At 37.7% G+C, this 15,376-nt stretch overlaps 1 protein-coding gene across 26 annotated transcripts in view; it reads right to left on the bottom strand.

Moving 5' to 3' along the window:
- The window catches only part of RALYL (RALY RNA binding protein like), a 730,553-nt gene extending 717,118 nt beyond the window's left edge, over positions 1-13,435 (bottom strand). For 7 of the 26 annotated variants that reach the window (XM_009455571.5, XM_063817230.1, XM_063817225.1 and 4 more), the window contains exon 1: positions 12,640-12,951. Coding sequence is in view for 7 of the 26 variants with exons in the window: in XM_063817218.1 (XP_063673288.1) it covers positions 11,548-11,728 (181 nt within the window). In the remaining 19 variants the exon portion in view is untranslated. The other 19 variants (XM_054656853.2, XM_016959613.4, XM_016959619.4 and 16 more) reach the window with 10 other exon arrangements.
- Between the last annotated feature and the right edge of the window lie 1,941 nt (positions 13,436-15,376).

Here is a 15,376-nt window from a genome sequence, read left to right as displayed (position 1 = left end):
ACTAGAACAGGCAAAAAGATCCAGCAATTATGAAATAAAAAGATTGCATATATGATGAAATGGGTTCAGAATAAAACAAAATATTTTCATACTATTGGTTCACTAATCTACTTTAAATTATCAATAAAGCTATATCATTAGAGCCATTGTAAAAAATCTAGAAGCATAGATATTTTCTAAATTCATTTTATATATTTTATAGTACTTAACAGTTTCTAATAAGTTTATTTGAAGTTTTGAGTAATCTCAATATATTCCAGGATAAACTTCACTCTCCTGAACAATAGACTTCATATTAAAGCATAAAATAAGGATAAATACAAAGGTGCAAACTCATGTTAATTGTACCTCTACCCTGACTCTCTCCTATTTTCCTCAAAATTTCACCATTTACTTTCATCTTCCAGTTTTTTTTCCAGACAATTTGCTCTAAATATTTTTGTTGCTGTTGTTCCTCTCACTTGGCCCTCTTTACTTTTTTGTCTACACACCTCTTCTCTACACTGTCATACATTCCTGGCTTTGGAATACAATGGAACGAGAGTAATACATAATCTCCCAACCTGAGGACTCACCAAGTCACTAGAAAGGGGAGAAAGAAATTGCATGCTAGTTTGTTCAAGTGCCTTAATAACCTAAAGAACTACAAGCAATCATCTTTACTTTTCTTAATAGTCATAACTTTATGCATTGTCACTTTTCACATGCAGCATTTCCTTTTCCTGAAAACTGTCTATTCAGGAGGGTAAGACCAATGTTTTCTGATTTTTAAAAACTTATGTTTTTATTTTTTTGAGATGGAGTCTCGCTCTGTCGCTGGGCAGGAGTGCAGTGGTGCGATCTTGGCTCACTGCAACCTCTGCCTCCCAGGTTCAAACAATTATCCTTCCTTAGCCTCCTGAGTAGCTGGGACTACAGGCGCATGCCACCACACCCAGCTAATTTTTGTATTTTTAGTAGAGATGGGGTTTCACACCATGTTGACCCAAATACAGTGACTTACATATAATAGATCCCCGACAAATATTGTCTAAATATACAAACAATTGTTGAAATTCTCACCCATTATGCCCACAGAAGAGACATTATGGAAGACTCTGAAAAGAGGGGCTAGAATCAGAATCAATTGCACTACAGTTCTAAATGTAAGCATTGTGTGTTTTTAACATGCTGTGCAGAGGGAGCTATTGTGAGGGCATTAATTATGTGAGCATGTCTATTTTATTGGACAAATGTTGCTGACCTATTGATGTGCCAATCAAAGTATCTCCTTTTTTCCATCTGTTGAACAAGATACAGTAGTCCACATTCAAGTTGTGAAGCCAAAAACTCCTGGGTTCAGATCTTTACTCAGCCATTTAATAGCAAGAAGACATTTAACAAGTCAACTGTCTGATCCTCTCTTTTCTCCTAAATATCATTATCTATGGTAATATACTCTCCTAGTGTTGCAAAGATGAGGCTCTATCTGACTAAGCATTTCTCAGTCAGTCTGGTCCAGAATGTTGATTCATAAATAGAATGAGATCTCAACAGAGCAGCAGCAACAGAACTAGCAGTAAATATAGCTATATACCTGCTATCTGGACTTCTGATGTTAATAAAAATGTATTAACAAATACTCCATAGCTTTCTTTTCAATCTGAATCATTCACTGTTATACTTAATTATAGGATCCTATATTCATTTCCTTGGTTTTGATAAGAGACTTCCTTACAAAGGGTTGCATTGCTGTATCCACTGCAGAATTTATTTCTGTAGTAACTGAAAATTCTTTTCAAATGCAAGCAAGATACACAAACACATTACATATCTATAGCTTCCTTCAAAATGTTCCAAAGAAAGGACTAAAATCCTAGAAGTCACAAATGAAAAAAAAAAAAATCTGTTTTGGTCTTAGTTGATTGTAAAGCTCTAAAAATGTCACTGATACTTTTGATACATTTATAGTTTTCCTTTCCACCTCCTCACTTGTCATCCTGTTACAGGTTTTTTAAATCACGTTTTCAAAATTACACTTTTAATACTCAGCTTCACCTCACAATATCTTAACTTCTCAAAATCAGCAGTGTCTTCCTTTCTTAGCCACATGCTTTACCATACTCTAAAATGTATTCACCATTTGACGATGTTCCACTGTCAAACGCTAGAAATACAATATTCTTTTCTGACCAAACCTATCCATCCTTGCACTACTCTCATTCTATTAAAATTAGTGAGCCTGCTATTCATTTTCATCCTGCTCTTCAGGCTCTCAAATCTCACCAGTTCTTATTCTGTTCATCTCGTGGAGCTGCCCTTGCTCTCTTTCTCAGCCCAGATTTATTTATATCTTCATATCCACTACCTCTGGAAAGCTCATCACTTTGTTTTATACAAAGTGGATGCCTTTCTAGTCTCTAACCAAGTAATCCTCAACTGTTTCCTTAACCCATTCAGATTACAGGCTAAGTGTTCCTAGAGAAGTGATATAACTGTGTTGACTAAAATGACAACAAATGCTAATTTTGCCAAGTTCCTCATTACGGCTCTAGAATCTTTCCATATTTCATGCTTATTCCCTACTACACTCCCCTAGCTCCTATCTCCATACCAGTTAATTTCAACCTAGGACCTCATTTACAATTATCTGAGAAGACTGAAGTCACCATTAAATGGCAAACTCTTTGCAGTCAGCATTGTTATCAGTTTTATTTACCACAGAATCCTCATCCTCCAGCACAGTACTTACAAAGAAAATGCTCAAGAAATATCTGTTAAATAAATAATGAGTTACTTAGTTTAACTAATGAACTGATTCAATTCTCTTCCTCTTCTGAGACGTAACCAGCATCTCCTTGCGCTACTACTAATCACACCAACCTTCTTAGAACATTCTGAAATTGACCCTGAAAAATTATTTTCCTTTCTATTATACCTCCACCTCTTCCTGCAAGGGGATTCCATCCTGAAAAACATAAAGATGCATTCATATTTTCCTTACTGTGGCTTTAAAAATATACTTCCTTCAGTAATATTACTTCGATGAATAATATTTCATTCCCACAATTTAACATTAAACTTCATTTTTTTTTGTCTCCATATCTTCAAGATCCCAGATGACCTTAAACATGGGCAATTGGACTTCTGCTTCTATTTAGCCTCAATAAACATATTTTTTTCTCAATGGCAACTAATAGACTATTCAACTTTCCTTACGAAAAAAAAATTCAAATAGATGGAATACTAGAAAGAATAACACAATAAAACCAGCATAAGCACTCCCTGATTTAAAGTTGGTTAACAAATGATTATTTTACATATACATGTACACAACCACACACACACACACACACACACACACACACACACTCCCTCCCTCACTCCTTTGATGACTCATAAGAAATTCAGTTGCGGGGTGGGCACGGTGATTCCAGCAGTTTGGGAGGCCAAGGCAGGCAGATCACGAGGTCAGGAGCTCAAGACCAGCCTGGTCAGCATGGTGAAACTCTGTCTCTACTAAATACACAAAAAATAACTGGGCATGTTGGCACACGCCTGTAATCCTAGCTATTCAGGAGGTTGAGGAAGGGGAATTGCTTGAACATGGTAAGCGGAGGTTGCAGTGAGCCAAAATCGTGCCACTGCACTCTAGCCTGGGCAACAGAGCAAGACTTTGTCTCAAAAAAAGAAAGAAAAAAAAAAGAAAATTCAGTTTCATGTATCACTGCATTTATCCCAAATAATTCAGCACTCATCTGCTAATATCATTTATTTTCTAGCCCATAAGAAAAATTTCCCAATTCTACCAAAATTTGACTTTTTATAGACCACATTTTTAAAAAGTGAAATAAAATAAATCTTCAAGCACTGCATTTGTTTGTCTTTAGTCCTTTTTAATCTGGAAAAGTCCTCCCACAGTGGCACTGATATTTTACAAGTCTAGGCCACAGGGCTGGTATGTATCTTCAATGTGGAATACCTCACCTTATGCATTTGTCTCATTATTTCCTCATGGTTTAGTTTAACTGGTCCTTTCTCTGAATTTTTCTATAAACTGGAAGTTAAATCTAACCAGGTTTTATTAGATTCAGGTTAGACATTCTAGCAACAATATTTCACAAATGGCACTATAGCCTTTATATGGCATCTCATCAGGAGGCTCATGGTGTCAGGTTGTCTATTGGTGATGTTAGGTTAAATCATTCAGTCACTTAAAATGATGACTTGCAGATGCAATTAATACTTGAGCACTATGAGAATATGTTATTCATCAAAATAATTTTAATTGATTATTTTATCACTTGTTGATCATCTTTGACTGAATCACTTACTTCACTGAGAGTTACAAATAGTAATTTTCTAATTCTCACATTTCTTACACTTAATTCACATTATTTTGTAAAAAGCTGCCCCTCATCAACTAAGAAAGGCAGGCTAATCATTTAATTATCTCAATTTAATTATTAATTGTCATTTTTCTTTTTTATATATTTATTTAGAGTATTATTACGCACTCATGGATTTTACTTTACTCGACGTTTACAATTTGTTATATTCACTCTTGAAATTCAAACTGATTTAAATTGCACAACTGGAAGGCCCTTCAAGCTAGCACTTGTTTACAATGATACAGCCTTATTTGTCTTTGACCATTTCCTTACTTTCTGCACAATGAGTTGTCCCAGGCTCATCTTGTGTTTTTTCCGCCCAGACTTAGAATCACCCAATTCTAGGTTAAGGAAGACTAAAGGGCTCTTGTCCTCTTGAATGGGGAATGATATTAAGAAGCCATGCTTTGTGCACTAGAAGGGCTCATTGCTTCCTGAAAGACATTGCTTTGAAGATTTTTCAGTAGACATAGCTAGTAAATATATTTATTTTTAAAGCTTTATAGTGTATTTTATTATCTAACAGGTTAGCCCTCTCTTCTTTCTCAGAATATTCTCTGCTATTTTTGCATATAAATATAAATTTCAAATCAATTTAGCTAGTTTCAGGAAAAACTTCCTACTGGTCTTCCTATTTAGATCATGTTATCACCATACACACATACACACACAATCACACACACACGACACATACAATCCTGGGAACAACAGCCCTCTTTATGACGCTGCCACATCATATTCAGGATCATCAATCACATTCATTTAGTTTATTTCAAAAATTCATGGATTTTAATGACAGATTACAAAGCTTTTATCTCAGGTCTTATCTTCTTTTGAGCCTATGCAGCATTAGCTCTGTTGAACAATACTTACATACACACACACACACCCCACATACTTTTTCTGAGCTTCAGTGGCTATCATCCTAACTCTATTTTTCTGCCTTTTATCAGCCCCTTTTACATTCACTCAATAAAAAAGCAGATGTTCCCAAATTTCTACCTGTGCAGGACTTATTCCCACTTAAAGAGTTTTAATGTAGATGATACTGTCATATCTCCTTCTAGCCTTAAGTGTGCTTCCCAGCTCTAGACCTGAATTTCCATTGCACATTGGTCATTTAATCCAGAAGTTAATGTCAGAACTTCAAATTACTATGTTCAAAATTGAATCATTTTCCCACCTCCAACCAAATAAGGCTCTCCTACAGATACTTTCTCTTGTTTTGTTTTATACCACCTGTTTTCAAGATATCCAGATTCCAAAATTCAAAGGCAGCATTTAACCCTCCCTATATTTTGACCTCTAAATCCACTGATTTTATGAACTTGTGGACTTATGACCAAGTCTTTAAAAATCCATCTCATCATGTTCATTCACACTGTTTCCACTATAGTTTATGTTTCCCATTCTGCATTGAAAGTATTCACTTTTTCAAGTTCCAAGGAAACTAATGATGGAAGACATTCTTGCACATCTGAAGAGGCAATTAAACACAGAATCCTCAAATAATATGTTACACTTATATGTGTTTTATGTTACTAACATAAAATGAGCTTGATAAATGTCACATCCAAATACGTGTAACAGTAAAATTGTGAGGTGTTATGATGTTGATGGTGAGACGTTGGTAGACAGACAAGACACCTATATTTACAGAGCTCTGTGTTATGAAAGAATTAGCTGTTCAGCTTTCCTTGCACAAAAGACTAATTTTCCACATCACACTGCAAAAGCTTCAAGAGTAGAGATTACATTTTGTACTCAGTGAGTAAATGTTGAATGTGTTTCCCAGGCTCTCTGCAAAGCAACTAAGGACAGAGAACCGTCTCTTCTGACCCAACCACAGAGCAACAGTGGTAACTCACAAATGTGATGCCATGCATTGGCTCTCTTCAGAAAACCCGTCTTGAAGAGATGTGTGATGACATGGTCACAGAAAGGTCCTTTCAGGACCAGTTAAGAGTATCTGTGTTTGGGCAATATTCTTTTGTTTCTGCTCAAAGCACTCACTAGTGGAAAGCACTCCCTGTTGAAAACTTGCCAAACTACAGACATCTTAAGTAATGTATCAAGAATAAATACATAACAGTTGTTTTATATTAGGAAAAACAAAAGAAACAAAAAAATCATCTCCACAAATGAAGCATCTCTGTGTAGGAAAAAAAAAAAAAAAACATGAGTTGTCAGTTAAGACTTCCTGTATGTCAAATTTCCCTTTACCACCTATGGAGCTCTGAGCTCCAAGTCTCAGTTTCCTCCAACGTATAAAATAATACTATTATCTAATCACGGAGGGGAAGTACAAATGGAATTGCATTCATTTGACACATCAATTTCTTTCCCTCTCATCTTGATTTAATGAAAAAATAGCCATTCCTTACTCCCACCTGTTAATAATTTCCGAAATGACTCAGAAATGTGTTGCTCCTCTTATTATTTAGCATATGGCTATCAAAATGTGTATAAACATTTTCTCTAAACACATGGATTATGTATGAATGCAATCAATTCCCACTCTGAAGTTTGAGAAAGAATTCAAGCAAAAAGCGTATTAGTGAGTTAAATGGAATTTTACCAAACATATTTATGCACAGAAAATCTCTAGTATTTTGTGATATAAGAGCACTTAGTGATGCATGCTATTGTATCTTTCAGGAGACCAGTGCAAGACTTCCACGTTCTACTCCATAATTTTCCTCTCTATTTAGATTTTTACGTGGTCAAATAAATAACTCTTAGAGTCTTGACCCCCAGCTGAGGAGTCTTCAAGGACAGTCCAGAAAATATAAATCCTAAATACTAACTGAAGTCCTCCAAGTGCCATCTCTGTGGCTACAAATGGATAGAAAAAGACATTAAACCAATGCCTCTATTTTCCACGACTCAGTCCCAGAAAAATAGCAGGATAATTCAAAACTAACAAACAATAATCTTTTTAAACGTTAAGGAAGAATTTAGAAAAACACAAAGTTAATTTTCCACAAGGTAAGTTTGATATTTAACATAAGTCTAACAAAAGAAAACAAAATTCCCAACTTATTATTGAAAATCTAAAAGCAATGAGGATAAGCAAAACTACTAAAGTTGGCAACAGCTGTGTTATATCTACGCAGTCTGCACATCAAAATTTAATAATAAAAGGAAGGGTGATGACAAGTATAATTACGTAAACTTGTTAACAGTGTAACTTGCTATTGATACATTCAGAAATCAGATATTACTTACATGTTATTGAATATTGTTTTCAAAATCATGATTTAGCAAAACAAACTGTTTTTATTGCCAATAAAATGAAAGTTTATGTTGCCTGCCAATTACTGAAGAGAAATTTATTAAATCAAAGAATCATACTGAATTATGGAAATGGCATCTTTACAAGCATTTGTACAGGTGACTGGAAGTAGTAGATAGTAACAGTAATAAGAGAATAATAACAATAACTGCAGATCAATAAGGACCTTTTTAAACATGTTATTATTTACTTTCTGGAAGTCCATAAAAATTTGAAGAATAAAATTAATCATTACTTCAGGTTTTCATAGCAAAACACAGAGTTTTCATAATGACAGTATGATAAAAGAAGTCAAGAAATAACTATTTTTAAAGTCTCAGCTAATTATCATTTAAAAATAAAGATTTCATGGCCGATAAAACTATCTGTACAGCAAACCCCTATGACATGCAATTTAGCCATGTAACAAAACTGTACATGTACCCCTTGAAACTAAAAGTTGGAAAGAAAAAATAAAAATAAACAACTAAAATAAAAAGTTTCAAAAGTCAGAGAGAAAAATCAATTGTAATTGAAGTATTTTTCTCAAATTCGTTCTTACTATTCAAACAATCTTACATACCCACTTCACTTCTCTTCTACTTCCATAATGGAGCTTTTTGAAGACTTGAAATGTAGTTATATCAATGAATGCCCTGCTTAATTAGTTGCTTACACTATCAGTAAACAGTAAACAAAACATGACCACACTTTTACTGGGGCAGAGTTGCAAAAACGCAACAGACCTATACTTCTCACTGGAATTTCTATATACTTATTACTGGCTCTTAAAATAAGTCAATATTGCATTTAAGAAACAGCTATCCAAATATTTCACATTTCTTTTAATTAGGAAGAAAATTTTAGCATATCAAATTATTTTTCTAATTAACAATTTGTATATTCTTAAGGCATCATTTGTTTGTATTATTATAGTAGCTCTTTTAACCACTAGACTTTCATATAAATTAGAGAAAATAAACCAATTATCATTTTTAAGAAAGGTAACACATCTATTATGGCTAAGGATGTGTCTTTATAATTTTATGTTTGGAACTTTTCCCCCTTGTATATACACCACCACGGTGTGGCTATTTGATGCATATTAAGAAAAAAATCAGGGTGCTACTTGATTATGACCATAAAAATAAATATGGAAAATAATTAACTGTTAATCTTCAATGATGAAAAGTTATTCATTTAAATATTCTTCAACAGACCACACACTGAAGACAGAATTCCAACTAGAACTTTCTTTCTTTATATCAAGACTGAGACAGACATTGAAAAATTAAATTAGTAATCCAAGATTTAAAACAATACCCACATTTTATTATCCCATAGAAAGTTCTTGAAAATTTAACAGGTTTTCGTTTTGTGATTATTTCTTTGTCACAGTTTAGATAGTACAATGTTTGAGGTCAGATAGTGATCCAATGCCAATTTAATTTGTGGGTCTTATTTCCCTCAGTCCCCACCTTTACCTTGGAAACCCTCTCTCATTACAAAATAGAAACTTTTTTTTCCCTCCTTCTCTCTTAGTAAGCAGTTGAAAAGATCTGCACAATTAAATTGATCTAAATCCTTGTGGGTCGCTTGGCGAATGAAAAAATACATTTTTTCCATGAGAAGCCAGTAGGCGGTGCTAAATCTAGGATACTACCTTCAACAATTTTAAATCAAAAACTAAACAGGTGGCCAGTTTAAGAGTTGTAGAATTCCCAGAATGATTCACACAGGAAGAAATCTGAAAAATTTGAATGTAATAGATAGAAATGTAATACAAGTATACAATATATTTAAAAATGAATCTTCAATAAATGAAAACATAGATAACTAAAGGTTCTTAGAATGATCTTAAGTTACAGAAATTAAAGCACAACTACCTCTCTGTCCTCACATTAAAATCGTCTTTGGTCCCATTAATTGTTTCAATCTCATTGGGAAATATCACACAGTACAGCTAGTGCTTTGCCCAATCTTAAACCACATACTACCTCAACCTTAGGGCAGCAACTGATTCTCTTAATGAAAATGCAGGTTCGATCATTCAAGTTCTTTCTTGCTTGCTTGCTCTGTCTCTCTCTCTCTCTTAAAAGAACTAAACGACTTACAATACATAAAACATACAAAAATATATTATACACATAAATTGTCTTGCTTTTTAATAAATGAGCATTTCTATGTACATACATTGTTATAATTGAAATGATTTTTAAAATCACAGAATGTTGCAAGTGGCTTTTTTAATGTTTTATGTTAGCTGTTTGAAGCATATGAAAGACTGTATTTTAGTAATTAGCTCACTATACAAAATAAGAAAATCCTAATTTCAGGCTTAGTGCCATCATATTGGCTTCAAATCTTAGAACTATACACCTCAAGATATCAAATATGGTGTCCACAGACAGTGACATAAACTATCTTCTTTATATAAATGCAACAGGATTTCCTTCACAGAGAAAAGCTACTCTAAGAACAAAATAACTCACATACATTGTATTTCCCCGCCAGGAAATACAATGAAATGTCCAAAGACTTTTGAGATACTTGCATGAGTTGTGAATAAAAAATATATACAGCTTTCCAGATATTACACTAACTTTTAATCTTCTACAGTTAAATGGCCCATTGCACGCCTTACTTTTTGACCACAGAGTAAAAACTAAGGCGTAAAACCTTTCATTCCACAAACTGAGGTTACAGACAGTGAAATATTTGCTTGAAAAAGCCAGTGTATGTTATAAACCCCTTTGTCATGGGCCCCTCTGTATGTTGCAGTCAGTTTTTATTTCTGTAGTTACCTAGAAGAAAACTTCATCTGAGAGGTAAAAAGTTGTTTCATTTGCTTTATGTTTATTTTACAGAATCCAAAGTATATACACATGGTAATGTAAAGCTAAGCTTTTCATTTAAGGGGGGAAAAGGTAAGAAAATCAAAGCTTCAAAATCAAAGTATTTAAATAATGGTGACTCTCCAGATTTTAAGATGTATGCCTTCACGAAATTTATGTGGACAGAAAAATTTCCAGCAGATTCGGTCACAGTGTTAAATACAGAAAAGGCTTTTTATTGCCAACTGGTACGTCTCTGAAAAGTAATGCTAAATTATACTGAAAACATGTAACAGAATAATCATAAAATATCATAGAATACATTCAACACTGAATATTTCAGTGCTACCAACACACGAAATCATCACCTCTATCACCAACCCCTCACTCCTGCCCTGTACACAGTTCTCAGGGGAAAACCTTCAGAGCCAGTATCAGGTGGTTAAAAAGAGGGAAAACTCTGCCCCTTTAATAAAATTTAAATAAAAGGCATTTTTTTAATACCTTAGAGGTGTAGGGTCATTACTGCAAACTAACAGCGTCGTCCTCAACATTAAACCCAAGTGATCATCTTATAAGAAACTATTTCCCCATCCCCTGGAAGACGACACCAGCAGGCACTTAAAACCAACGCAACACAACAGGGAAAAAAAAGATCCAAAGACAGCATCCATAAGAAAGCAAAGCCCTTTGGTAAAGCAAAATAGGCTGGGTAGGACCTACTGCGTCGTTTACTCATTGCGAAGAGGAGGAGCAGGAGTTGAGCGTGCGAGGGCCGGTGCCATCCTCAAGGCTCTGGAAATGTCTCCAGCTCCGGCTCGCGTGGCCTGGAGCCAGCCCCTCCGGAATATGCGGTCTCTGCCGCTTCTACCCCCATCTCCCGGGTGCTCTGAGGGTCCCCTCTAGCCCGTCCGACGGCCAGCGCCACGTACACGGCCCTCGCCCCTCCTGCTGTGCAAGTGGCCCTCGGAGAACTTACAGGGCCCGCCGGCCGCCTAGTGCCCGGCCGGCGCGGCCCGCAGCGCAGACGCCACCCGCCCCGCCGGGAGACGACCTGGGCGCAGCTCACCGTGGGAGGGGTGGGGGGAGGGGACTGTATTTTGCGCACATCTAGAAAACAATCCTGAAGCAGGGAACGGACTTTGGTTTTCCCTGGCTCCCTGCGCCGCTCTCCCCACCTCGGGCTCGGACACTGCCCGGAGATGCGCGCGCGCAAACACACACACACACACACACTCACACTCACACATTTCTTTGCTAGGACCAGTGTTGCCACTGCACACCCAGGAAACGCCTCCAAGGGGACCAAGTACCTGCTCTCTGCGAGCTGCTCAGCTGTTCACTTCATCCTCCGTTGACAAGGAAACCAAACCGCACTTCATTTTTTTTTTTCCAGAAAAACCTTCCACTGCCATCATTTGAAAATTGATTTACGGGGAGGGAAGGGGGAGAAATAAGGGACAATATAGATATAGATATCAGGATATCTATCATAAAATTATCTCGGTTTTTTAAAAAAGTCAAATGTGCAAAAGTCATAGTTAATTTAAAGGAGGAAAAAAGTATTTTGCTTAAAAATGATCCCAGTCACCAGCTGTAAGAAAAGTTTCATGTTATCAATGGGTATCAAAAACAGGAGGGAAAAAAAACGAATTTGTTTTCACCGGCTTCCAAAAAGGGCACAAAAAATATAAAATTAATGTCTTTGCTCAGTGGTTTGCACCAGTATTGCAAGACCACAAACTTGTAAACACTGCCGTAAAATCCCACCTATACAAAAATGTTATCAGAAAAAGAGTATGCAAAAAAAGAGTTAGAAACATGCTTTTTATTTTTACAAAGGAAAAAAATAGGCACCATACTTCACATCGCTTTTTCCATAAAACCAGTTGCACATTTTGCTGGACTTGGGAGACGCTCCCAGCGGGCACGGTCGCCGCGGACTCCGAGACACAGCGCCTTGTCTACAGAACGATCGCATGCTAGAAAAACTTGGATTCAGGAAAAGGCTCAAAACCATGCTCCTCCAGCTTTCCCAAATATAAACAATAATCAAAGAAGTGGAAAAAAAGGAAAAAAACAAAAACAAAAAAAACAAAAAACCAAAAAAAAAGGACAAAAAAAAAGAATAGGACAAGAATGCCACTGAGAAGGTACTCACCGAGCGGGAGTAAAATGTTGGAATAAAAATGAGATTTAGTATAAAATACAGTATGGCGGTGGAAGAAGGAATGAAGCGCGTTTTTTTCTCGCAGTCTCTGCCTCAGGCACTGACACGTGACTCGGAGCCAGGCTGACTTGCAGGCAGCGGGGAAGGACCGAGGCTGCGAGGGGGGAAGCCCACGGAGCCCAACTCTGGCTGGCGAGGCGGCGGCGGCGGCGGTGGCGACGGGGAGCCTGGCGCCTGCGAGCGGCAACACCAGTGGCGGCAGCAGCGGCAGCGGCAGCTCGCGGCGAGGCTGCCTTCGCTGTGAGCCCAGACGAGCAGGTGCCCCTCACGCTGAGGCTGAGCACACGCACACGCACACGCAAGACAGGCAGGGCGCCGGCGAGAGGGGGAGCCGAGCGGGGTTGGGCCCGAGGCGCGCAGCTGCCGCCGCCTCTGCCGCTGCTGCCGCGATTGCTGCTGCTGCCTCTGTTGCTGCCGCCGCCGCCTCGCATTGGGAGTGTGTGCTGTGGGGGCAGCTCAGGGGTGCTGATCCAGCGCCTTGAGAGGAGGTGCACAACTTGCTGCTCACCTCAAAGTTGTTGCTTGCCACTTCCTTGTGTATTTCATCTATTTTTCATCTCCAGGTAGTTACCTGGGGAGAGATCCCATCGTCTTCTCTCTGGAAGTTTTACTATTCAAGCCCAGATTCACTCATTCATTTTTTTTTGTTTGTTTGTTTCCCTGATTTTCCATTTCCCATCCCTCCCAAGCTGCCTTTGCCTCTGCTGTTCCCTCCTCCCTAGATCTGCGTTTCCCCCTCCCGGTTCTCAGGGAACCTGGCTCAGCGCGATGCTGGGGGCGTTGTCACGGGCAAAGCCACTGTCAATCTTTATTGCCATCTGAACGCACATCCTCTCTTTCGCCGTCTTCAAGGGGAATGCTTGCAGTTTGAAAGACACAACAAAATCTCTTATTTAGGAAACCCCGTCCCGGGTTTCTTTCTGCGGGTTGCGGAGCGGTGGGTGGGGGCATGGGTGTCCTTAATTTATTCATTCGTGGACAAGGCATTGTTTATTTTGTCTGTGTGTGCGCCCGTGCTTCTGAGCTGGTCTGGAAAGCTCCAAGGGTCTATGCTCCATGGCAGAGACTCCTGTTTGACTCTTGCTCAAGTTGTTCGCTGAGGCTGGAAGTCAAAGGAGAGGGGCATGGGAAACAAGTGAGTCCATTGTGTGAGTGCTCGCCTGGAGGGAGCAAGCACTTGGCGGTCGAGAGGGGGAGACGTGTACCAGCAGTGAGGCGGTGGCGCACCCCGCGGGAGCCAGGTGGCTGAGCAGTGGATTCTGAAGGTGAGGGTGGCAGAGGGATTTCTCCATCCAGCGCGTGGGTTAGGGCGCTCATCGATCGCCTGAACAAAGATGCCATCAGCCAATCGCTGGGTGCATTGGGCTTCTATTACTGCCTGTTGAAGAATCAGCTTTGTGGACGCTGGAACACATCTATTTTTCTTCATTTTTGTACAATACTTACCTCAGGACCATTTCCCTGTGCTGCTTTGAATCTAGGTTGTGTGGAATTAATTGGCGTCTCTATGTTTGAGAATGAGCAGTTAACACAATTCTGCAGTTCACAGATTCCTGCTCCCGATCTTTATCTCAATGTTTCCAATGCTGACGTTTCATATAAAATGCCTCCATCAGAGATGATCTAACCTCGACATTCTGAAAATTAAGTACACATCCTTCACACAGAGCTTCAGTAGCAAATATGGTCCTCAAACATTGTGCTCAGAATTCATTGGCCAAATAAAATTTTAATCCGCAATTTAAATAAGAGATTTAAAATAGTCATTAAAATATCACTAAATATTTATTTTGGTGAGTTGCCAACTGTACACCCGCTTATTATACATACTTTCCAGGGAGGATTGTTGATTAGGAATACTGACTGAGAGAGATGAATACATCAAAGTGGATTTGATAACTTTGGAAGCCTTGAGTTCTACTCGGAAATCACAGAATTTTAAGCTGGCTAATACAGATCAAATATTGTGCTCTCGCTGTAAAACATGTTGGACTTATTTTATTTTTTTAAGTAAGATCTCTTTACACGTGATCTTTTTCTTCCACAACTCCTGAATTAATTTTATCTAGGATTTAAAACTTAGTTTGTTAAATTTTCCACATTTTCTCTTCCATTTGAAAAATATCTGATTCTAAACATTTAAGAAGAAAATATTTTAATGCATATCTTTTTCCATCATTCATATCACAGTGGTATTCAAATGTGAAAACTTCACTTTAAAAATGAGTTTTGAACCTTTCAACCAGGCTGGGAAGAGTTATTCAAGAAGAACTTTGAAAAACAAGCTATTTAGAACTACACTGCAGTAATGGCTGTCAGCCAATCACAGTGATTGTCAGTCTTTCATTATTCAATAAAATGACTCCCCTTTATGTTAAATGCAGCTCTGCTGAAGAAAAGCAAGACATCAATATCCTTTCTGCACTTTTCCCGTTTACTTATATAATTACATTAGAGTACTCAAAATATTCCACTATCATTTATTTCCAGTGTGCCATTTTCATCTTTTTGGGTTGTATCACTGCATTATAAACGAGTAAACAAAGTCAGGTTGAGGCAACTGGTATTTAGAAAGTATAGCCACTCATTTAATTTTTGTAACAGCTCCATGACATTGACTGTATACACATTTTAACCATTAGAAAAATAAAGTCAGAGATTTTGAGTA

This window comes from Pan troglodytes, chromosome 7, assembly GCF_028858775.2.
Source record: "Pan troglodytes isolate AG18354 chromosome 7, NHGRI_mPanTro3-v2.0_pri, whole genome shotgun sequence".
Classification (NCBI taxonomy): Eukaryota; Metazoa; Chordata; class Mammalia; order Primates; family Hominidae; genus Pan; species Pan troglodytes.
This window is presented reverse-complemented; position numbering and strand designations above follow the sequence as displayed.